The 24,398-nt window shown below is 43.4% G+C and overlaps 1 protein-coding gene across 2 annotated transcripts in view; it reads right to left on the minus strand.

Moving 5' to 3' along the window:
* Positions 1-13,049: 13,049 nt before the first annotated feature.
* LOC137376534 (kynurenine 3-monooxygenase) overlaps positions 13,050-24,398 on the minus strand; it is a 41,796-nt gene continuing 30,447 nt past the window's right edge. Inside the window, exons 12-15 of one of the 2 annotated variants that reach the window (XM_068045275.1) lie at positions 22,888-22,970; positions 19,888-19,989; positions 19,709-19,768; positions 13,050-15,738 (exon numbers count right to left, since the gene is read on the minus strand). In XM_068045275.1, coding sequence (XP_067901376.1) covers positions 15,610-15,738; positions 19,709-19,768; positions 19,888-19,989; positions 22,888-22,970 — 374 coding nt within the window. In that variant the 3' untranslated portion in view covers positions 13,050-15,609. Of the gene's footprint in view, positions 15,739-19,708; positions 19,769-19,887; positions 19,990-20,239; positions 20,485-22,887; positions 22,971-24,398 lie in introns of those variants that run through there. The other variant, XM_068045276.1, reaches the window with a different exon arrangement.

Consider the following 24,398-nt stretch of genomic DNA (forward strand, 5'->3'; position numbering starts at 1 on the left):
TTTCATGGTCCTCCTTTGTTGAATTCTAAAATGTTCCCAATCCTCAGGCTTACTACTTTTTTTGGAAACTTTATAAGCCTCTTCCTTTGAGCTAATGCAATCTTTAACTTCTCTTGTTCGCCACAGTTGGATCACTTTTTCTTTTGTTTTTTTGTGCCTCAAAGGAATGTATATTTGTTGTAAACCATGTATTAATTCTTTAAATGCTAGCCATTGCCTTTCTACCATCATATCTTTTAATGTAGTTTCTCAATCTACCACTGCCAACTTTCCCCTCATACCTTCGTACTTTCCTTTTGTTTAGATTTAAGACCCTAGTTTCGGATTGAACTACATCACTTTCAAACTTAATGTAAAATCTATCATTATGATCACTCTTCCCTAAAGGCTCCTTTTACAATAAGATTATTAATTAGCTCTTAATACTGGATCTAAAATAGCCCGTTCTCTAGTTGGTTGCTCGGTGTACTGCTCTAGAAAACCACCTTGTGTACATTCCAGGAATCCATCCTCCACTACATTAGTGCTAATTCGGTTTACCCAGTCTATATGTAGATTGGCGTCCCCCATGATTACTGTATTACCCTTGCTACATGCACCTCTAGTTTCCTAATTTATACCATGCCCTACATTATCACTACTGTTTGGCCTATAAACAACTTCCACCAATGTTTGCTGCCTCTTGCTGTTTCTTAGCTCCACCCAAACTGATTCTACACCTTGAACTTCTGATCTAAGATCCTCTCCCACTGATGTACTGATCTAATCCTTTATTAACAACACTACTCCACTTCATTTTCCCTATCCTTCCTAAATGTTGAATACCCTTGAATATTTAGTTCCCAGCTTTGGTCACCCTGATGTTACGTTTCCATAATAGCAATTAGATCATACCCATTTACTTATATTTGTGCCATCATTTCATCCACCTTGTTGCAACTGATGCATGCTTTCAGACAGAATGCCTTTAATTTTGCCTTTCTCATGTTTTTCAGTATTTTGACGGCGATCTGTGTCGGCTCAGTATTATCTCTGGCCCTGCTCTTGCAACTCCCCTGCTCACTGCAAAAACCTGGGCTAAGTTTTTTCCTCTTCCTAGGCCAAGGAACAGACAGTGATTGACACCATTAGGAAACAAGTCTGTTGTTTCTTTGTTTTTAACCACAGCTCAAATTTTGCTTCCTGCTAAAATGTGTTAATAGAAATGGAATAAAATTATGGTTGCTTGTTAGAGATTTATGGCCATGTTATAGATTAATTGGCACAGAATCTTTGAAAATTGGTATAAGTGCACTTAATGTGAAAATGAGGAAAAAATATCACTATCTCCACAGTATTGGCAGAAATGATTAGTACAGTAGTTTCTAGCATTACAGCATAGCTTCATCAACAGTGGTGCACAGATAACTGCAGTCAGCGAGACTCGAGCAGAACTGTTTGAGTGCATCCATTATGCTCTGCAACAATGTACCATAAAAGATTGTTTGGGCATAATTACAAGTATTTGAAGGACTAGTTGCTTAACTATTTAGTTAGTGCTTAACTGCTGTGTAAATTGTTTGGTGCATTTTGGAACAAGAAAAAAAAGCTTTCTACTCGGCACACACTGAAATAAACAAACATATGTTTAAGGGTACAGGTGGTTGTCGCTCCCAGACTATGGGCAGAATTTTCCAGCCTGTTGGAAGCAGGTTCTGGTGCATACTGCAGGGTGGGAATGTCCTGGAAATTGACATTGGGTCAGGATCCTGATGTGACCCCCACGCTCTTCCAGCTTTCCCTGGGGTGACAATGAAGGGAAACTGAGAAACCCCTTGGATCTGTTGGAGAAGTACGAAGTTGTTAAGCCAATTATGGACAGTTTTGGCCCTGAATCCTGGATTTTCCAGCCATGTAACCTGTTTCCTGACCTGTCAGCAACTTGTCAGGGTCACTGAGGCAAATGTACAGCATGAAGAGTTTGTTCAGTGAAACTGACAAGCTGGGAAGGCTTTGCTCAGTTACTCTGAAGAGCTCCAGCTATCTCCTTTGGGAGACTGGCGTTCACACAACCATTACAGCGCAGAAGGAGGCCATTTGGCCATTGTGTTGGCACCGGCTCTCTGAAAGAGCAACTCTCTCAGTTCCATTTCCTTGCGTTCTCCCCATAACCCTGCATGTTCTTCCTTTTCATAAAACAGTCTAATTCCTTATTGAATGCTTAAATTGAATCAGCCTCCACCACGTTCTCAGGCAGCGCATTCCAGACCTTAACCACTCTCTGCGTGAAAAAGTTTTTCCTCATGCCACTTTTGCTTCTCTTACCAAATACTTTAAATCTGTGCCCTCTCATTCTCAATCCTTTCACAGGTGGTAACAGTTTCTATCTACTCTGTCCAGACCCCTCATGATTTTGAGTACCTCTATCAAATCACCTCTCAGCCTTCTCTTCTCCAAGAAAAAACGTCCTTATTTCTCCAATCTATCATCATAACTGAAATTCCTCATCCCTGTGTTCAGAGCATTTCTTCTCTGAAAGTGCTTTCACTTCATGACAGGTGATTGCCAATTTCTTGGATGACACTTCACCTGTCTAGAATTTCACTCACCTTCAGCGGCACTTCCCTGTTGCCAGCCTTCACCGTGGCATGGGAGCAGCTTATGCAGCTCCACCTTCCACTTCTGTTGAGGGCAAAGAGCAGAGGCTATACCATTGCCAACTGCTTCAGCAGCAGCAGCAGTGCAAGATGCCTTCACCTCAGTTGCATGCCCCTCCACAGGGCAGAGGGGATGGACACCAAGATCCAGCTGGAAGGAGGTGAGTCCCCCCAACACAGCGTCTACAGGCTGTCTTGACATCTGAAAGCCAGTGCTTCGGAAGGCCCAGGCTCTCATGGCACTGTTGACATCTGCAACCTCCTGGAACAAGACCTCCATCCTGGTGGATTAGGTTGACATGCATTGCTAATGGCCAAAAGAGTGCCTGTCACAGGAGGGCCACCACCGCCAACCGCCCCCCCCCCCCCCCCCCCCCACTTGCAGGGAGAGACAGCAGAAAGGTGTGAGTGTTCCTAATGGCTTGTGTGCAGAGGAGGAAAGGACAGCTTTTTTTTATTCATTCATGGAATGTGGGTGCCACTGGCCAGGCCAGCATTTATGGCCCATCCCTAATTGCCCTTGAGAAGGTGGTGGTGAGCTACCTTCTTGAACCGCTGCAGTCCATGTGAGTTAGGTACACCCACAGTGCTGTTAGGAAGGGAGTTCCAGGATTTTGACCCAGCGACAGTGAAGGAACGGCAATATAGTTCCAAGTCCGGATGGTGTGTGAATTCGACGGGAACTTGCAGGTGGTGATGTTCCCATGCATCTGCTGCCCTTGTCCTTCTAGTTGGTAGAGGTTGCGGGTTTGGAAGGTGCTGTCTAAGGTGCCTTGGTGCATTGCTGCAGTGCATCTTGTAGATAGTACACACTGCTGCCACTGCGTCGGTGGTGGAGGGAGTGAATGTTTGTGGATGGTATGCCAATCAAGCGGGCTGCTTTGTTTTGGATGGTGTTGAGCTTCTTGAGTGTTGTTGGAGCTGCACCCATCCAGTGGGGAGTATTCCATCACACTCCTGACTTGTGCCTTGTAGATGGTGGATAGGCTTTGGGGAGTCAGGAGGTGAGTTACTCGCTGCAGGATTCCTAACCTCTGACCTGCTCTTGTAGCCACGGTATTTATATGGCTACTCCAGTTGAGTTTCTGGTCAATGGTAGCCCCGAGGATGTTGATAGTGGGGGATTCAGGGATGGAAATGCCATTGAATGTCAAGGGGAGATGGTTAGATTCTCTCTTGTTGGAGATGGTCATTGCCTGGCACTTGTGTGGCGCAAATGTTACTTGCCACTTATCAGCCAAAGCCTGGATATTGTCCAGGACTTGCTGCATTTCTGCACAGACTGCTTCAGTATTTGAGGAGTTGTGAATGGTGCTGAACATTGTGCAATCATCAGCGAACATCCCCACTTCTGACCTTATGATTGAAGGAAGTTCATTGGTGAAGCAGCTGAAGATGGTTGGGCCTAGAACACTACCCTGAGGAACTCCTGCAGTGATGTCCTGGAGCTCAGATGATTGACCTCCAACAACCACAGCCATCTTCCTTTGCGCTAGGTATGACTCTAACCAGTGGAGAGTTTTCCCCCTGATTCCCATTGACTCCAGTTTTGCTAGGGCTCCTTGATGCCATACTCAGTCAAATGCTGCTTTGATGTCAAGGGCAGTCACTCTCACCTCACCTCATTTGTGGAGGGTGACTGTGAGGTATGGATGCAAGAAGGAAATAGGCTGAGGATGAGTGGCAGCTACACAGATGGGGATTTGAGGTACCTGCAGGGAGAGGAACAAGTGGAACTGCAAGGTGCGTGTTGACCTGAGCAGTGGCCTGCAACCCGACCGGGGTCCGACAACGTGTCGGGTTCGGGTCGGCTTCGGCCCATCTTCCGGGGCCGGCTTTTGGGCTCGGCTCGGGTCGGGTCGGGCCGAGTCTAGGTTGAGTCGGGTCGGGCCGGACACACACGGTAAGTGCTCTGCTGGTAAGTATTGAAATTAAAAAACTTACCTGAGCTGGGAGTGCAGGACAAAACTATGAGACCATCGTGCATGCACTGCAGCTTCGTGGAGCTTCCCAGTGGGAAGATAAGTAAAGTGATGGTCGAGTAGTGGCGGGTTCGGGTCAGGTCGGGCTCGGGGCAAAATCGGAGGGATTCAGGCCGGTTCGGGCTTGGGTCCACTGAGGTTCGGTCGGGTTCTTTTTCCCGACCTAAAGCAGGCCTCTGCAGTGGTGTGCAGGAGAATGCTGGGCAAGTCAATGTGGGTAGGTGAGAAATGATCGGGATGGTTCCCCCCTTTTCATCTCTTGACTGACCAAAGACAGCGTGTTTTTTTTTTAAACAAGTTGCTTTTAACCCCGAGTGCTTTAATTGTCATGAACAGATAAATGACAGGTTTTCTCATAAGTTTCAAAGATAAATGTTTATTATACAACACCCACTCTCACACTTATACAGATATACACACACACACACAAGACAGAGATTATAACGACAACATGCATCAACTCTGATGATTTAAAAATGTCCTCTGATAGACTTACTGTTCCCGGGGGTGAAGATTTGAAATGTTGCAGGCCTGTAATCTTTTTCCTTGTTCATTGAAGAAAGACTTGGGAGGTTCAGAAAGATAGATGCACAGTTGCAGACTGCTCCTGTTATAGTCCAGCCAAAGGTCAATGGTGAAGTCCTTGTACGATTCCTCAGGTAGGGAGTTCAAGGCCAAATGCCAGTCTCTGCCTACATGTAGTTCAAAGCTGGTAATCTTAGGCAGGCTCCTGTCTCTTCGATGGTCCCTTTGTCCAGAGTATATATTTATTAAAGCTTCTTATCAGAAACTTTGTTTCTGTCATGTGACCATAGTTGCTCTTTCCATGGTCCTCATTAATTGTTTCTGATGATGAGGCCATTTTTAGACAATGGAGTCCTGGTGTCATTGATCATCTCACCTTGATAAAGCAAGGTTTTCACACCCATTCTCTGGAATTTGATTTTGGAGTCAAAAAGACTGCAACGATTGTTAACCTAATCAGTTGGAGAGAAGCAGCCATATCCACAGAGATGATCATTTGTATTTTAATGACTTCTCCAGACATGAAAATTAGCTCAGGGTTCTTGTAGTTCAATGTGCATTGGCAAGAAAGGAAGGGCTCTTTTTCCATTTTGTTTACAAGAAAAGTCCATTTCAGCTTTTCCTCATAAGTTTATAGTTCATAAGTTCGGCTTGTGTGGGCATATCCAGTTTGGCACCTGAAAGTGTTAAGCCACCCACCTATCATGCCCACCTGGGGTCATGGTTCCTCTGGGTGCACTGTCTCCAGGTTGGAAGTACCACAGTCCTGCTGCTGACTTCCTCGACCACTTCCATCCACACCCGCTTGGTTAGAGAGGCTGTTCTCTTCCTCCCATCTTGGGAGAGCTTACCTCACTGCAGCCCCTCAGATCCTGCAGTAGGACCTCGAGATAAGAATGCGAGACCCAAGGAGTAGCCTTCCCAGGTCTCCTTTTCATTCCTCTGTTTGCTGCAGCCTGAAAAATTCAAGTGCTGGTGATATTTCCTAACACATACCATATCCTTTTAATTAGAAATCCTTCCTGTTGAAAGAATGGAAGTGTGAGCACCCCCCCACACCCCTTCAAAATTTGTCAGGGAGCCGAGTGGCACGATGACATCGGTCTTGCTGTGGTAAAGAGCAACTGCTGGACACGATGTTCAGAGAGTTGGGTTCCAGAATATGGTCCTGCCTATGTGGCAGGGACTAAGTTGGTAAAATGCCATCCTCTGTGTTTATTTGTAGCCCTCTTTTATCTTCACTGAAGTTACAGAGTCTTTTTTTTGGTATTTTGTTTTCTTTTGTTAAAATGCTGATTTTTCTTTGCCTGTTTAAACATGTTTCTCCTATATATTGTGTAGGCAATTGCAGAAATTTGCATTATTGCAAAGAAATGATCTAATTCCAAAAAGAAAACAGGCAAGAACTCTTCTGAGGAGATGGCACACCTGGTCTTCTATCAGTATATTTAGCATAAATGCCAATGTTCAAGTTTTGCATTTATTGAAGTTTAATCAATGGAGAAATTTGAAAACCAAGAACCTTACATCTAACATTTTACAAATTCACATTCCTGCCACAAGAGGTTCATACCTCAGGTGCACATATTGCAAATTCTGACATTGAAGACCTTGTGCCCCACAGAATCTTCCAACAATGAGAATCTTGTGGGGCACATGAACTTTTATACCCAAGTTGTCATTATACAATTCCAGTGCAAAACTCTCTGCCAGGAGTGTAAACTCATGAAACCTACTCCTATATTACTGGTAACCTAATTTTGTTTAATGAATGAATGGTTGTAATGCTTTGGTATGTGTCAATTCTCTGGATATGGTGCTGCATTGTAGTGATGCGACTATTCTTTTACATAGGATTTTACAGAATATACAGGCTTTCCCAACATCTTTAAAAGTGCCACTGCTTATTTATGAACTTCGATATATTCTCCTTTGTCCAAGTCTTTCTTAGCAATGGAAGGTGATAGGTACAGCACCTGAGAAGCTGCTTGGAGGATAGAATGCTGATTGCCTGCATGCATAGCGTCCAGTGCTGTGGCTGCCGTGGTGCCCTGTGCTGTATTTACTGAGACACTATGTTTTCTGAGTACAGGAATACTGTGGCCCAAAACTGGCACCAACATGACAATCACTTAGTTCCACCTGTTCCAGTGCTGCAGGTTCTCAACTCGTGATGTTCAAAGATTTGTTGAATAGAACCAAAGCACCTCCACAATGGCTGCCATTAGGTTTTGTCCAAGCTGGCTTCTATTCAGTCGAGGTTTTAAAAAAATTTTTGAACCTCCAAAACATTCACATGAGCATCTAACATACATGAAAGATACTTCTAAGTGTCTGTTATTAGCTCTTGCTCAATGACAGACTGCAGTGTAGATAATGGTGTTCTCATCACTTGCACTGCCATAGATATGGAGCTAAGTGCCAATTTAGTGAGCATACTTTCCAACAGAAAATGATACAATCCATGATGCATACAAGGGATGTCTAAATTTATTATGTTGCTGAATTTCCCAACCTATAAGGGAGTGATTGATGGCTCTTGTGTTGCCAATCACACCCTCAGCCATAATGCCATTGCTTACATGAATAAACACAGGTGCAAGAGCTCTGTGAACACCATCATTACATCATGCAGTTCAGTGCCTTTTTCTCAGGCAGCATTCACTATGCCTTTTTTTTAGCACAATAACTTCTGCTGGGTCATTTAAGGCAAAGCCTTCAGACTCTCTCTTCAGCTGTGACCAATGTAGTTACATATCACTTACTGTACAAGTGTTATTATAGACTGTACCATTTGCATCTTGAAGCAATGCATCAGATCTCTTGATAGATTAGGAGTGTCTTACAACAGAGCCCCACCAACATCTTTAAGATCATTGTATTTCAAAGCTGCGAACTAGGGGGGGTGGGGGGTTGTCACTCCATTCACCTGAAGTGCCAGGGCCAACGAATGCCAGCATGGGGAAATGTGCACCAACACAGAATGGCATCAAACAAGAATGCCAACAATTTAAAAAATAATGGCACCTCCTCCTTCAATGCCCAGTCTAAATAGACTCCATGGCTGCTTACTATAAATTAAACTCAAGTGCCTAATAGCTGAGCATAAAGTTTGTTCGCAGGCTCTAAGCTTACTTTGTGTTCTTAGTCTCTACTGTGTCATGAGATATTACAGGCCTTGGGTCTACAGGACTGGACAGACTAGATGCAGGAAGGATGTTCCCGATGGTGGGGGAGTCTAGGACCAGGGGTCACAGTCCAAGGATAAGGGGTAAGCCATTTAGGACTGAGATGAGGAGGGATTTCTCCACCCAGAGAGTGGTGAACCTGTGGAATTCTCCACCACCGAAAGCAGTTGAGGACAAATCATTAAATATATTCAAGAAAGAGTTAGATATAGTTGTTAGGGATCAAGGGATCCAGGGAGAAAGCAGGAACAGGGTACTGACTTTGGATGATCAACCATGATCGTATTGAATGGCGGTGCAGGCTCGAAGGGCCGAATGGCCTACTCTTGCTCCTATTTTTCTATATGTCCAATAACGTAGAGAATGAACATTAACCATAGCCCCTATAACCAAAATGATGGGGGCACAGTTAGTCCCCTCGTTCCATTTACTGAAAGCACCCCAGAAAATGTATTCTTCCTGTATCTATTAAAAATGGTACATCTTGCGTTTTCAGTTAGTTGGGTTAAATTTCACATTCATAAAGCAGCAACAAATCAAGAACTTAGTACGATCAGCATTGAGAAAATCTGCAAACATAGAAACTGATCCAATATCAGGGAATCACAGAAATTTACTGCACAGGAGGCGGCCAGTTGGCCCCTCGTGTCCACACCAGCTGACAAGTAGCCATCCAGCCTAGTCCCACTTTCCAGCTGTTTGGTCCATGTAGCTTATGGCACTTCAAGTGCATATCCAAGTACTTTTTAAATGTTAGCAGGGTTTCTGCCTCTACCATCCTTTCAAACACTGAATTCCAGATCCCCACCACCCTCTCAAGGAAAAAAAATTCCCCTCAAATCCCCTCTAAACCTTCTACTTCTTATCCTAAATGTATGCGCCCCACCCCCCCCCTACAACCTCTCAGGTTTGCCCAGAGAGGGTACAGAGGAGAATTACAAGGATGTTGCTTGGACTGGAGTATTTTATTTATGAGGAAAGACTGAATAGGCTGGGATAGTTTTCTTTGGAACAGGGGAAGTGGAGGCGTGACCTAATGGAATTGTATAAAATTATGAGGAGTCTAGATAGAGTAGAATGGAGGGCCCTACCCCCTTGGTTGAGAGGTCCATAATGTATAAATCACAAAAATCACAGAAGGTGGTCAAAATCCTGCTGGACATTCTCTTTGGTCAGTGACTCAAATTTCTAATGTTGAAACTAAGGGTGTAAAATTTACATATTTCACAATAACCACTACCTGTTTCAACTCACTACTGTCTGAGTCAGATTGTTCAGTTGTAGATAAGCTACAGTTTCCTCCAGTTAAACATCAGGAGGCCTGAAGCCACCGTCTTTGGACACTGCCACAATCTCTGTACCTTTACCATTCATTCCATCCCTATTCACAACCATTGTCTCAGTTGAATGAGACATTTCATAAACTTAGGTGTTGTAATCTATCCTAAGTTGAGCATCTGACCACCTATTTGCACCTTCATAACATTGCCCAAGTCGGCCTATCTGTTGATGAAACCCTCATCCAGGACTTTGCCATCTCCAGACTCAACTATTTCAATGCTCTCTGTCTTCCCATCCTTCAAGCTCTGTAATCTGCAACTCATCCAAACCTTGCTGCCCCTCTCCTTTCCTTACCAAGTCGTGCTCACCTATCTGCTGCCAGACATTGGTTCCCAATACAAAAACAAGAAATGCTGGAATCACTCAGCAGGTCTGGCAGCATCTGTGGAAAGAGAAGCAGAGTTAACGTTTCGGGTCACTGACCCGAAACGTTAACTCTGCTTCTTTTTCCACAGATGCTGCCAGACCTGCTGAGTGATTCCAGCATTTCTTGTTTTTGTTTCAGATTTCCAGCATCCGCAGTATTTTGCTTTTATTATATTGGTTCCCAATACTTCAATGCCTTCCAATTTAAAATTTCTCAGCCTCACTTTTGGATCGCTTCATTGCCTTACCCTTCCTTATCTTCCTCCAGCCCTATAAACCCCTTTCCCCCTCCCACACAAACTCTCCATACATCTGACTCCTACCCTGAAGGAATTCTCCTATCCCTGTGCCCCATCATTAACAGACATGTGTTCAGCCTTCTAGGTCAAGTGCTTTGGAATTCTCTCCCTAAACCTTTCCATCTCTCCACTCTTCTCGCCTTTAACACCCTCCTTAAAACCCCCAATGTTGACCAAGATTTTGGCTACTCCCGCATACTATCAGCCAACAGATTGTACTGGTTAGTCACAAACAACATCCTGTGCGATTGTGACTATGGCTCCTGTGATGGGAATTTTTTTTTCTTCTGTTTAAAAACTAAGGGGGTCTATGTACCTTTAAAGGCAGAGAGAAGCCTTTAGATTCTCTGGGCACAGTGTATGCCAGCAGCAAGCCTGTTTCCTAGATAACAGCAGGAGAGAGAAACCACCTGTTGTATTGTATTAGTTAACTGTGGGTATTGACTGCCTAGAACCAGTTTGATCTGGAGACCAGCGAAGCATACTCCATTGAAGGAAGAATTTTTGTCTCTCAGCAAAAAATCTACTTTGGTTTACAGGCTGTGTTTCGCCTGGAGAGGGAAAAACATAAAAGAACATAAGAACTAGGAGCAGGAGTAGGCAATTCAGCCCCTCGAGCCTGCTCCGCCATTCAATACGATCATGGCTGATCTCATCTCGGCCTCAACTCCACTTTCCTAACCATTCTCCATAACCCTTCAACCCATTACTAATTAAAAATCTGTCAATCTCCTCAATGTCCCGGCATCCACCGCACTCTGGGGTAGTGAATTTCAGAGACTCATGACTCTTTAGTAATTTCTCCTTATCTCTGTTTTAAATCTGCTACCCCTTATCCTAAAACTATGACCTCTCGTTCTAGATTGCCCCACCAGAGGAAACATCTTCTCTACATCTACTTTGTCAATCCCCTCAATCCTCTTCTATACCTCAATTAGATCTCCTCTCATTCTTTAAACTATAGAGAGTAAAGGCCTAACCTGCTCAATCTCTCTTCATAAGACAAACCCCTCATCTCTGGAATCAATCTAGTGAACCTCCTCTGAACCGCCTCCAATGTAACTACATCCCTCCTCAAGTAAGGGGACAAAAACTGTACGCAATACTCAAGGTGCAGTCTCACTAATGCCTTGTACAGTTGCAGCAACACTTCCCTACTTTTATACTCTATTCCTTTAGCAACAAATGCCAAAATTCCATTTGCTTTCCTTATTACCTACTGTACCTGTATACTAGTTTCTGCGAATCATGCACAAAGACACCCAGATCCCTCTACACCGAAGCACTCTGAAGTTTCTCTCCATTTAGATAATAATTTGCCTTTCTATTCTTCCGACCAAAATGGATAACTTCACATTTATCCACGTTAAACTCCATCTGCCAAATTTTGGCCCATTCACCTAACCTATCCATATCTATTTGTAAATTTCTTATTTCTTTGTTGCAACTTACTTTCCCACCTATTTTAGTGTCATCTGCAAATTTGGCTATGGTACCTTCTATCCCTGCACCCAAGTCATTAATATAGATAGTAAATAGTTAGGGCCCGAGGACCGAACCCTGTGGTACCCCAAAAGTTACATCTTGCCAACCAGAAAAGGACCCATTTATCCCAACTCTCTCTTTTCTGTTGGTTAGCCAATCCTCCATCCAAGCTAATAAATTGCCTCCAGCCCCATGTGATCTTACCCTGTGTATTAACCTTTTTTGCGGCACCTTATCAAATGTCTTCTGGAAGTCCAGATATACTACATCTACAAGATCCCCAAAAACCCCAGAAAGGAAATCTTTGTATTGTTGGAGGTAGCAAATTCCTTTTTACTTCCAGCCTCGAAGAAGTCTTTGCCTCAGGAGTGACTTTCTGTTGCCTTTGTGTGTTTCTGGGAGTTCTGGAATTCTCAGTAGTTTCTACTGAAAGACTACCAATTTAAAAATCCAAATAGACCTGTTGTTATACTCCTTGTTGAAAGAGCAGTGTGATGCCTGCTGCAACCGAAGTGCTTTGAACACCTATCCATTATAGACTGTCAAATTCACCGGGAGACTTCAGGTCGGCTCAGGGACACCTCCCTGAACCAGGAACGTAACCCACAAAGACTGACAACCCAGTAATTTTATTATTCCTAAGAAACAGCTCTAATTTAAAACATTTTTAAAACCAGTTAACTGTTGGTTTTTGAATATATGTGCATGAAGGTTAAGAGGAATAAGAAGTTAAAGTCTTTTAGACATAGATTTATCTCAATAGTGTTTAAGATTTAGTTTATTAATAAATAGTTAATTTGTTGTTGTTTAAAGATACCTGGTTTGGTCTGTTTTATTCTGGAGGTTAATAAAGTGTTTAATCTGGCTAAAATTCCAGTAGGTGGAGAACTTTAATAATATGCTATGACCTGTGGAGTAATGGGACTGAATTGACAGTGCATTACTCCCACCTTGGTTGTAACATTCCCTATCTCTCCTAATCCTGCACAATCTCTACCTCTTGAAGAATGAAAACCAGGTGGGTTCTATAAAGAGCAAGGCGATCCACTCTACCAGATTACCACCCAGCTGGTTTTTAAGTTTCTTTGAATTCAGTGTATCTTCATAGGAGTTTGATGTTTATTTCTCTGGCAGGCTTTGCTCTAAAAATCAGTCTCCGGTCTTCCGGGAATGAAGAATTTCAGGTTTAGTGGTAGCATTTCACCTTGTAAGAAGTGTCCAACCATGTTTCAAGGATCAAATAAAAGTATTTATTCTTAGAAATACCATTTGCATCACTCGGTCAACATATATTCCTTAATCAAAATATTAACTGCTGATGTAGTTATATTCATTAATGTAGTAAAACAGAGAGCTCATTTTCTTACACTCAATTCTGCTATGGCAAGATCTTTCTCTCAGTGGGACCCTCATTAGCAGCAATGCTTAAAAAAATACAGTGGAAGCAATTGAAAGTGAGCTGGTAGAATAACACTCCTGAACAAAGAACAAAGAACAAAGATAATTACAGCACAGGAACAGGCCCTTCGGCCCTCCAAGCCTGCGCCGATCCAGATCCTCTCTCTAAACATGTCGCCTATTTTCTAAGCTTCTGTATCTCTTTTCTTCCTGCCCATTCATGTATCTGTCTAGATACATCTTAAAAGACTCCATCGTGCCCGCATCTACCACCTCCGCTGGCAATGCGTTCCAGGTGCCCACCACCCTCTGCGTAAAGAACTTTCCACGCATATCCCCCCTAAACTTTTCCCCTTTCACTTTGAACTCGTGTCCTCTAGTAATTGAAACCCCCACTCTGGGAAAAAGCTTCTTGCTATCCACCCTGTCTATACCTCTCATGATTTTGTACACCTCAATCAGGTCCCCCCTCAACCTCCGTCTTTCTAATGAAAATAATCCTAATCTACTCAACGTCTCTTCATAGCTAGCGCCCTCCATACCAGGCAACATCCTGGTGAACCTCCTCTGCACCCTTTCCAAAGCATCCACATCCTTTTGATAATGTGGCGACCAGAACTGTACGCAGTATTCCAAATGTGGCCGAACCAAAGTCCTATACAACTGTAACATGACCTGCCAACTCTTGTACTCAATGCCCCGTCCGATGAAGGAAAGCATGCCGTATGCCTTCTTGACCACTCTATTTACCTGCGTTGCCACCTTCAGGGAACAGTGGACCTGAACACCCAAATCTCTCTGGACATCAATTTTCCCCAGGACTTTTCCATTTACTGTATAGTTCACTCTTGAATTGGATCTTCCAAAATGCATCACCTCGCATTTGCCCTGATTGAACTCCATCTGCCATTTCTCTGCCCAACTCTCCAATCTATCTATATTCTGCTGTATTCTCTGACAGTCCCCTTCACTATCTGCTACTCCACCAATCTTAGTGTCGTCTGCAAATTTGCTAATCAGTCCACCTATACTTTCCTCCAAATCATTAATGTATATCACAAACAACAGTGGTCCCAGCACGGATCCCTGTGGAACACCACTGGTCACACGTCTCCATTTTGAGAAACTCCCTTCTACTGCTATTCTCTGTCTCCTGTTGCCCAGCCAGTTCTTTATCCATCTAGCTAGTACACCTTGGACCCCAAGCGCCTTCACTTTCTCCATCAGCCTGCCATGGGGAACCTTATCAAACGCCTTACTGAAGTCCATGTATATGACATCGACAGCCCTTCCGTCATCAATCAATCCTGCTTCTATATTTCTTGTTTTTGAGATAGTATAAGGGTAGACCAGTTTGTAAAACCCTGCTTTCACTTGGCAGCAGCTGTATTCTTGCTGTTGCATGATTCCAGACACACAAGAATGCAGTATTTGGGGCAAGAGGTCTTTAATGGTTTTAAAATTTCCCATTCTGTTTGTTTGGGCTGCTGACTGGGGATAAATTTACATGCATCCAATTCAGGGTCAGGGTTTGGTGGTTGCAAACTTGCCACCTGTGCACTGTAATCAGTACAAGGTCTAAGCTTTAGGATAATTCTGGTAAGATTAGATTAGAGATACAGCACTGAAACAGGCCCTTCGGCCCACCGAGTCTGTGCCGAACATCAACCACCCATTTATACTAATCCCATATTCCCACCAAACATCCCCACCTGTTCCTATATTTCCCTACCACCTACCTATACTAGTGACAATTTATAATGGCCAATTTACCTATCAACCTGCAAGTCTTTTGGCTTGTGGGAGGAAACCGGAGCACCCGGAGAAAACCCACGCAGACACAGGGAGAACTTGCAAACTCCACACAGGCAGTACCCAGAATTGAACCCGGGTCGCTGGAGCTGTGAGGCTGCAGTGCTAACCACTGCGCCACTGTGCCGGTAAGGAGTAGGACCCTGATTTGCATATTCTAAGAAGGATCCCACTTGTTTTGTTGGGAGTGGCTCACTCCAAAATTGCAGCAGGCTGGATGTCAGCAAAAACAGAGAGTGATGGAGGGCTGTGCTGTAATTTTCAGGCCACTATCATCTTGTTCTCGAATGGAAAAAATTACAAAAATCAGGCCTGATGTATCTCCCTTTTTCAGCTGACAAACACTATTTTTGATGCTAGTGAAATGCAGAACAAGGTAATAGTTAAAATATGTGCTTACCGCAGGCTATGATAAATGCCAATGGCCGGCACACAAAAGTATTTTCTATTGGCGATAGCTACTTACTGTCTGTTCACAGGAAAATCAAGGCTACCCCCTTAAATTTGAATAAGGATTTTCCTCTTTTTTTTAAAAAAAAAACCACAAAGATTTTGTTTCCCATTTGGCTGCTTCAAATTACTTAAAGCTAACGTTCCAATTCTGCAGCTGCTGGATGTTAAGTGATTTGGGAAAATGCTTGAAAAGGAAGACAGCTCCCGTGACTGCTGCTGATGCTCCCATAACAAATAACACGGTACTGATTACCTGCAGGAAAAAAAGTCACTTTATCAGTTGTATATTTATATAATGCATAACACGTATCACACTGCCAGCAGGGCCTCAATGATGTCTGCACAAATCAATAATTGCGGGTGCAATGGCTGTGGTTGCCATCAAGTAAACTCAGTGGACAGAAAAAAGCAGCAACATATACGTGATTTTTCAAAAAGCATTGTCCACATGCAAGGCCCTCCCCATCAACAATCTGAGCCCTGGCAAAATTTTCTCTGTAAGAGCAGTGAAAAAAAATCAGGCAGAATATAAATTGAGTAAAAAAAAAAAACATTTTCTGAAAAAGCACCATGACTGAGTCCCTGAAATTCTGACCTCCAGCCAGGATAGAGAGCAGACAGAGCTGACTAGGAGGGAAGATGAGCCAGAATTTTGGATGGGACCCAGTCAAGAATTACATGCTAATTTCCATTTGGTTGTTGGGGGGGGGGGTGGGGGGGGGGGAGGGGGGTGGTGTGAGCTAAGGGAGGCTTTTGTTGCTCTCTTTCTCCATCCCCCCCAGTTCACTGGAAGTATTGAACGCTATCCTTGGAATTCCACCCAATACACCCTTTTAAGATTTCAATGTAGCTCCTGCCAGCTGACAGTAGGCACGCAGTCCAGTGAGGCCCCTGGGAAGGCCCTTGCAGAATTCCAGGCAAAATATAACTGATTGATTATTTACAGTATTTGTGGCTCCCTTAGAAGAAGAAAATTGAAAAGCTGTTAATTTCTTTCATTCTAACCACATGAATGACCCTGTGCCCTGGATTTGGTTGGGTCTACAACCTTCCATTTGGGCAGTCATGTCGTCTGCTGTGCTGTGCTGGAACTAGTATGTTGGAATTTAGACCCCCTAACTAAAAAAAAAGTGTCTGATGCAGTGGTGCATATTCACGCAGTTATTGCAAGGTGGCAAGGCTTCTTGGAGGTAGCTTTACAAAACCTAAGCACTACATCATCGTTTTGGATAAGCTTAAGTTTTGGAGAATGCAAGTTGAGAGGCCAGCCAGAAAAGCATTAGACTAGTTCTATGCAGAGATAACAAAAGCATGGATGAGGGTTTTAGCAGCAGATAGACTGAGGCAAGGGTGGAGACAGGCGATATTACAGAGGTAGATATAGGGCAGGAGTTTCCCTTATGGGCTTCAGGATTCCAAAGTCAGCGTCAAATGGATGTCAGAAGTCCGCAGTTTGGCAGGGTTGGCGTGGGGGGCAGATGTCACCCAGCAGTGATTTCCCCAAATTAGGCAATTAGTAGCCAGAGGGTGAGCTCACCATTCAATTAAGGATGATGGGTAGGCTCTCAAAGCTAATAGGAGGACCTCCAACACTGAAAGGAGCACGAGGGTGCCTTTTCAGGGAAGTGAGGGAGGGGGCACCCCAAGATGAAGGAACCCTCTCTCCAATTTTTTTTAAATGGAAATAAAAAATGCCTTGGATCAGCTGGGCCACCATTGTGAAATGGAAGCCCCTTCACTGGGCAGCCTGCAGCTAAAGCCAGGCAGGCAGGCAGGGCCTCAGAGCCTGCCTACAGCACTGGCCCCTGGTCTGCCACCGGGAGGCCACCTCCAAGCAGCTGGCCGAATCCCTGACACTGCTCATGCCCCAGAAGCTGACTAGAAAATTCCAGTTGGCCTCTGACAATAAGCTTTAATAGGGCTTTAAACAGCCTTAACTGGCCACCCACCATTTGCGGGTCGGTAGCCCTGCTGCCCCCGCCACCAAGAAAATGGCCTGGGAGCAGGATGGAGCTGGCAAACCACATCGGGGCGTTAAAGCTAGCCCCTGGTGTCGGAAGGTTCCAAATAGTCTGGTTCAACCTTAGGCAGTGGGAAGGGAAGGGAAGGGAAGGGGATGGAATTGGTTTGTGCCATGGGGACTGAAAACCATAGCTTTGGTCTTGCCAATATTTAACTGGAGGAAATTTCTGCTCATCCAGGACTGGATGTTGGATGAGCTGTCTTCAGTCTAAAATTGAAATGACAAAGCACACACCGTATTCAGTGCATATTGTCTTTCTCACAAAAGAGAGGCTGTGTACAACAGAAGGCACTGACAACAGATGGGCAGAGTATTCCTGTCAGTCAAATCCACATCTTCTTCTAAGAAACTACATATTATTATGAAAGTGCTTCCATTTTTTTATTTTTTTTTGAGGACTCATGTTTTAGAACTGAAAAGATTCCATTGATGTGCTTTTGTTTAAACAAGGGTCACTGGGAAGACACTTGAGGTTTTGTCTGAAAACAAACCTTGACTGGACGTCATATGCTTTAAGCTGAATAAGCGACAGAAGCCTTGGTGACTTGGGAGAGTTGTTTACAGAGAAGTGTCATCTCAAGATTTATGATGGTCAGGAGGTTTTGACTTTCTGGTTGGTGTATGGACTGTTCTGAAGGCAGTTGGAGGTCAGCCTGCCAAGAAAGAAGCTCGCCTCTTTCCTCCCGTCTCTGCGAAACCCTGCGTATCCAGTGTGATATCTGAAACCCCTGATGCTGCATTTCTCCTGGAAAGCCTACCAAACTAATTCTCAACATCTCCAAAACAACTGCTTCTGAAAAGATTCCAGTGACCTGTCTCTATGTACTCGGATGCTAGACCAAAGGGACAATTGATATCCTTCCATATCTTTCTCTTTTTCTTTCAAGAATTAACAAGTATTTGGCCAAAGTTTTGTTTTGTCTTTTTGTAAAGTGAATCTCTGCAGAGAAAACTTCTTTTTTTTTTAATCTAACTAGTGTGTGTGTTGGGCATCTGGAAGGGAATATCTATTTACATTCATATTTCAAACTGTGTGCTAATGCTTTGCATCTTTACTGGATAACTCTTGGTTTATAATAAACTGATAACTGTTATTTATTAAAGAAACCAGGTTGGTGTATTTTATTCTGAAATAAAAAAAGAATATATGATTGGACGTATCGGTAACTGGGTAAACATTTAAATATACGTTGTGACCTGTGCAGAAGTGGAACTAGAGAACGACAGTGCACTCCTCCCACCTTGGTCATAACAATATCCCCATGCATAATTCTTTATTGATTGTTTGGACATTCATACGTACACGTTCTGTTAATAAATAGCATAGGTGTTGGAGAGGTGGTTGAGTAATCGCATGATGATGCCCTGGGAATGCCATATCTTTCATAAAACCTTCTCGCCCTTTGTTGATGCTGCTAACAAATTTTAGTGCAGAATTTAATTAATTTGTCAGTATATTTAAACAGGGCATCAGTCACCTTGGCAGTGTACTGAAAGCAGTCAATGTTACGAACACTTTTACTGTTGGTAGAAGCAGCTGATGTTGCTCAGCAATAAGAGGTCTGGTTTTAGGAATTGGTCAAATTCAATGGCTTCCTTGGTGAAATATAATCTAGTTATTAAGTTGTTCCCTAGTGGAATCAAGCTGATTCAGTCATTTGTGGTACACATTCCCTAGAGGAATAGTAGGTTCTGGTGATCCTCCTTTCTTGCACATGGATTCGCCTTGCCCTCCCCACCCACCCCCTCCCCCCACCGCTTCTCCATCACCACCACCTATACCAGTGAGACTTGCTAATATATTCATGCTGTTGGGTGGAATGAAATAGATGAGCACCTCATTTCAATGTCCACTGTTCTTTTCTGTACTGGACTATCAGCCTTTTTCTCCACTATCTTAATCTCACTTTTATAGTAGGTTATATTACGGCAATGTGGGTCAGAAAGCAAGCTTGAACAAATATGCTCAATGACCTTCAGATGGTGTGTATTCTGTTAGTGAGCCAAAAGGTGTATAATGATGTACATTAAACAGATTCAATTCCAGCTAGAAGGGATTTTTTGAAGGTGGCCAACAATGACTACACACCAATGCACACATGCATTGGCTCTAACTCTGAATGGAATCCTTACTTACTCTGCAAAATAAGGGATAAAAATAATACATTAGGACCCCTTGAAAAATATTAAAACCAGATACCTTGTTTTGCCATTTTGACCGCTGTATCACTTCATGGTAACGTATTCTGGTGAAAGTCACCTAAAGTAAAAGAAATGGAGGGGGGGGGAATTAAAACTGAAAAGGCATTTGCCCCATTCACCATGATCCATATCAGGTTATAAAAGCATACAGAGTTTGAGAATTGACATATCTCTCACCATGGCATATAAGGGCACAACAGTCCTCGGCATACAGAAATGAAGGAAATTATCCACATATTTACGGAAAATAAACCACTTTGAGTTCACATGCTTACGCATCTGAAAATAGACATGCAGAAATTAATACCTTTAAAATAACTTTGCAAACTTTACATAACTAAAAATTACAACAAACTGCTACAAGATTAGTATTGTAAAGTACAATATAAGTACAAGTACACTGATGACCAACTGATGCTCACAGTGGAGCCCAGACATGTAAAAGACAGTAGTACTAGATGAGGTTTAATTTGATTTTGCTGGAAGAAATTCAAATACTATTTGTTAAAGAAACTAGAACAAGGGAATACATAACAATCAGGAGGATATTGAGAGGGGTAGAAGTAGTGAGACACCTTGGAGTGCATGTCCACAGGTCCCTGAAGGTGGCAGAACAGGTAGAGTGGTGAAGGCGGCATATGGAATGCTTTCCTTTATTTGCCGAGGTGTAGGAGCAGGGATGTGTTGTTGGAACTGTATAAAATGCTGGTTAGGCCACAGCTGGAGTACTGCGTACAGTTCAGTTCACCGCATTACAGAAAGGACAGAATTGTTCTGGAGAGAGAGTACAGAGGAGAATTACAAGAATGTTGCCAGTGCTTGAAAGTTACAGTTATGAGAAAAGATTGGATAGGCTAGGGTTGTTTTCCTTAGAACAGAGGAGGCTGAGGGGTGACTTAAATTGAAGTATGCAAAGTTATGAGGGGTCTATTTCTCCTAGGGGAGAGGTCAATTATCAGGGGGCACAGATTTATGGTGATTGGCAGAGGGGACATGAGGGAAAACTTTTTCACCCAGAGGATGGAGAGTGTCTGCAACTCACTGCCAGGAACAGTGGTGGAGGCAGAAACCCTCAACTCATTTAAAAAGGTACCTGGATATGCACCTGAAGTGCTGTAATCTGCAAGACTATGGACCAAGTGCTGGAAGGTGGGATTAGATTAGCGGCTATTTTTTTTGGCCGGAACGGACACGATGGGCTGAATGGCCTCCTTCTGTGCAGTAATCATTCTATGGTTCTAAGACAGCTGGTGTTACACAACCATCACAAAGTTCAGTGTATTGTACAGAACGAGCTTTGAACCAAAACGCAATATACCATATTGGATTTATATGGATCTCGATTGGGCGTCTTTGTAGTTATGTTGCAGATTAATTAGACCTTTTTTATTGGCTTGAGTTGAAAATAAGAAACGCATTCCAAAAAAAGTGACACATTTTGTCAACATCCCTATGGCTATTCATGGACTATCTTGATAACCACCAGTGTGGTGAACATTTGGAGCAGACATGCAACAAAAGCTGTTAATGCTGTATTTATTATTAAGACATTCAGGAAAAAAAATAAGCTGGGTATGTATTTAAGAATAGAATTGAAGAATGTAGGGATAGATTGTGATGATGAAATACCTGCAAACTTCAAAGCCAATTTTAAGGGCTGCCTGTCAGAAATAAACTGGGGGGTAGAGACCTGAAAATGTCATCAGGTCATCAACCTCGGTCATTTACTTTAAACATTAACTCCCTCCTCCAGCGGTGCACCATGACTGCTGTGTGTACTATCTAAATGATGCACTGCAGCAACTCACCAAGACTTCTTCAACAACACCATCCAAAACATGACCTCTACCACCCAGAAGGACAGGACAGGACAGCAAGCGCAAGGGAATACCATGACCTGCAAGTTCCCCTCCAAGTCATACACCATCCTGACTTGGAACTGTATCGCTGTTCCTTCATCATCACTGTGAAGCCTGGCTCAGGGATAAAATTAAAATCCGACCCGGGCCCGAACTGACATCAGCCATCCCGAACCCGACCGGGGCCCGAGTCCTTTAACTTTTTTAAATGCCCGACCTGACCTGAACCCGACACATGGCCCACTCCTCCATCACCCCCGACATTTCTTCCCCTTCCTACGGCACCTTCTCACGCAATCGCAGGAGGTGTAACATCTCCCCTTTTACCTCCACTCGCCTCACCAATTAAGGCCCCAAACACTCCTTCCAGGTGAAGCAGCGATTTACTTGTACTTCTTTCAATTTGGTATACTGTATTGGCTGCTCACAATACATCTCCTCTACATTGAGGAGACCAAACGCAGACTGAGTGACCGCTTTGTGGAACACCTCCGCTCAGTCAGCAAGCATGACCCTGAGCTTCCGGTTGCTTGCCATTTTAATTCACCACTTTGCACTCACGCCCGCCCACATTTCTGACCTCAGCCTGCTGTAGTGTTCCAGTGAAGCTCAACGCAAGCTTGAGGAACAACACCTCATCTTCTGATTAGGCACTCTAAAGCCTTCTGGACTCAACATTGAGTTTAACTATTTCAGACCATGACTGCCATTTTGATTGTGGATTTTTTTTTTAAACCATATGCCAATCTTAGACTTGTTTTATATGTTTTGCTTTCGGACAGAGCCGTTCATTATTCTACCATTAACACTTTCTCATGAAAAATGCTTAGTCTTTTGCTACGACTATTACCACTCCTCTTGTGTTTTGTTGCATGACAGCTTTGTCATTTAATGTCTCCTGCCCTCTACCCGATCCCAGACCTTCCCTTTCTGTTATTTCAGATTGAACAGTATTCCCTTAATTTTCCTTGCTTTCCAGCAAAAGAAAACAATAAAATGCCATTAGGAAGCACTATTACCCAGGCTACATAGAGCAGTAAAAGGATCCACTTGAACGAGAATAGGCTGTTCTTGTATAAAATTTGCCTCCACATGTCAACTATCCAGAGTATCATCATGAAAATCAAGATCTCATTGAATGGACGATTGTGGATACTGATTCAATCCTCTGTGATACATTGAGAAATATTAGTCTAAATCAACCACTTGAATATGCACGACTCAAAGCAGAAACAAATCTAGATCTTCTAACATGGGATCCTGTTACTAAATTAAAGGGTTTATTATAAAAGTGTCTTTGGAGCTATTTGCCACATACCTCCACATAGTTGTACATGGCCAGATCAGCTATAGCATGGCAATCAGGTACACGCAACCTTGAAAACTCTGGAAGACATTTGGCTGCAAATGTAGAAATATTCATATAATTAGTCAGTTTTATGAAGGACACTAATTTTTTGCATAAATGAGTGACATTGTCAATTTGAAAGTGAACCAATAAGAATGCATTGTGCGTGAATTCACAAAGGTCATATATTAAAGTAGCAGCGTAGTAATCAGAGTTCCTATAAAATCCTGTACCATTACTCGTCTCTCAGTTTCCCATTGTTCTTGTGCCTGGGAGCGGATACTTTGTGCTGAATTCTTCCTCATCTGACATCATGAAGTGTTGCCATGAATAGAAACAGTGGATTGTGGGTAGCACTCCACATCCATGTTCTCATTTGACTTCATGAAGATCAGATGGCCATGGGGTTGGGGATTGGTGAAGTGCTCTATATTAGCATTGTAAACATATGTCAGCCAAGAGCGACGTCTCAATTCATTCCATCTTCGCTGCCTCCGGAGAATACTTGGCATCAGGTGGCAGGACTATATCTCCAACACAGAAGTCCTTGAAGCGGCCAACACCCCCAGCTTATACACACTACTGAGTCAGCGGCGCTTGAGATGGCTTGGCCATGTGAGCCGCATGGAAGATGGCAGGATCCCCAGAGACACATTGTACAGCGAGCTCGCCACTGGTATTAGACCCACCGGCCGTCCATGTCTCCGCTTTAAAGACGTCTGCAAACGCAACATGAAATCCTGTGACATTGATCACAAGTCGTGGGAGTCAGTTGCCAGCGTTCGCCAGAGCTGGCGGGCAGCCATAAAGACAGGGCTAAAATGTGGCGAGTCGAAGAGACTTAGTAGTTGGCAGGAAAAAAGACAGAGGCGCAAGGGGAGAGCCAACTGTGCAACAGCCCCGACAAACAAATTTCTCTGCAGCACCTGTGGAAGAGCCTGTCTCTCCAGAATTGGCCTTTATAGCCACTCCAGGCGCTGCTTCACAAACCACTGACCACCTCCAGGCGCTTACCCATTGTCTCTCGAGATAAGGAGGCCCAAAGAAAAAAAAATAAAACAATATAAAGGAACGATGACAAGATACCAGTTTACAAATTTTGCTCCTTATAACATTTAGTAACAATGGATGAATTTGTTTTTAATTGGGTTGGTCCTACCAGTGATAAGTGGGAAAACAGGGATTATAACCATCAGGAATTAGTGACCTTATTGGTCCCTGCTTGCAACATGCGCCACACATTCTCTTTATTCATGTTTGCTCCTCCCGTTCTTTGCTCTTGCACGGAACATTTGAGCTTCATTAGGTATGCATATCTTAATAACTGTACTGAAATGCAGCCTTGATTTTTCATTTATCAGATGGAAGTCTGGAGGTTCTAGGTCAGCAGGGAGGCAATTGCAGAGTTGTGCCATCACCATAGGAACAGTACTGGCAGGAGCAGTCAAGGTCATCTCTCCCCTCAATTGTTATGAGTCCAC

This window comes from Heterodontus francisci, chromosome 13 (genome assembly GCF_036365525.1).
Source record: "Heterodontus francisci isolate sHetFra1 chromosome 13, sHetFra1.hap1, whole genome shotgun sequence".
In the NCBI taxonomy this organism is placed as follows: Eukaryota; Metazoa; Chordata; class Chondrichthyes; order Heterodontiformes; family Heterodontidae; genus Heterodontus; species Heterodontus francisci.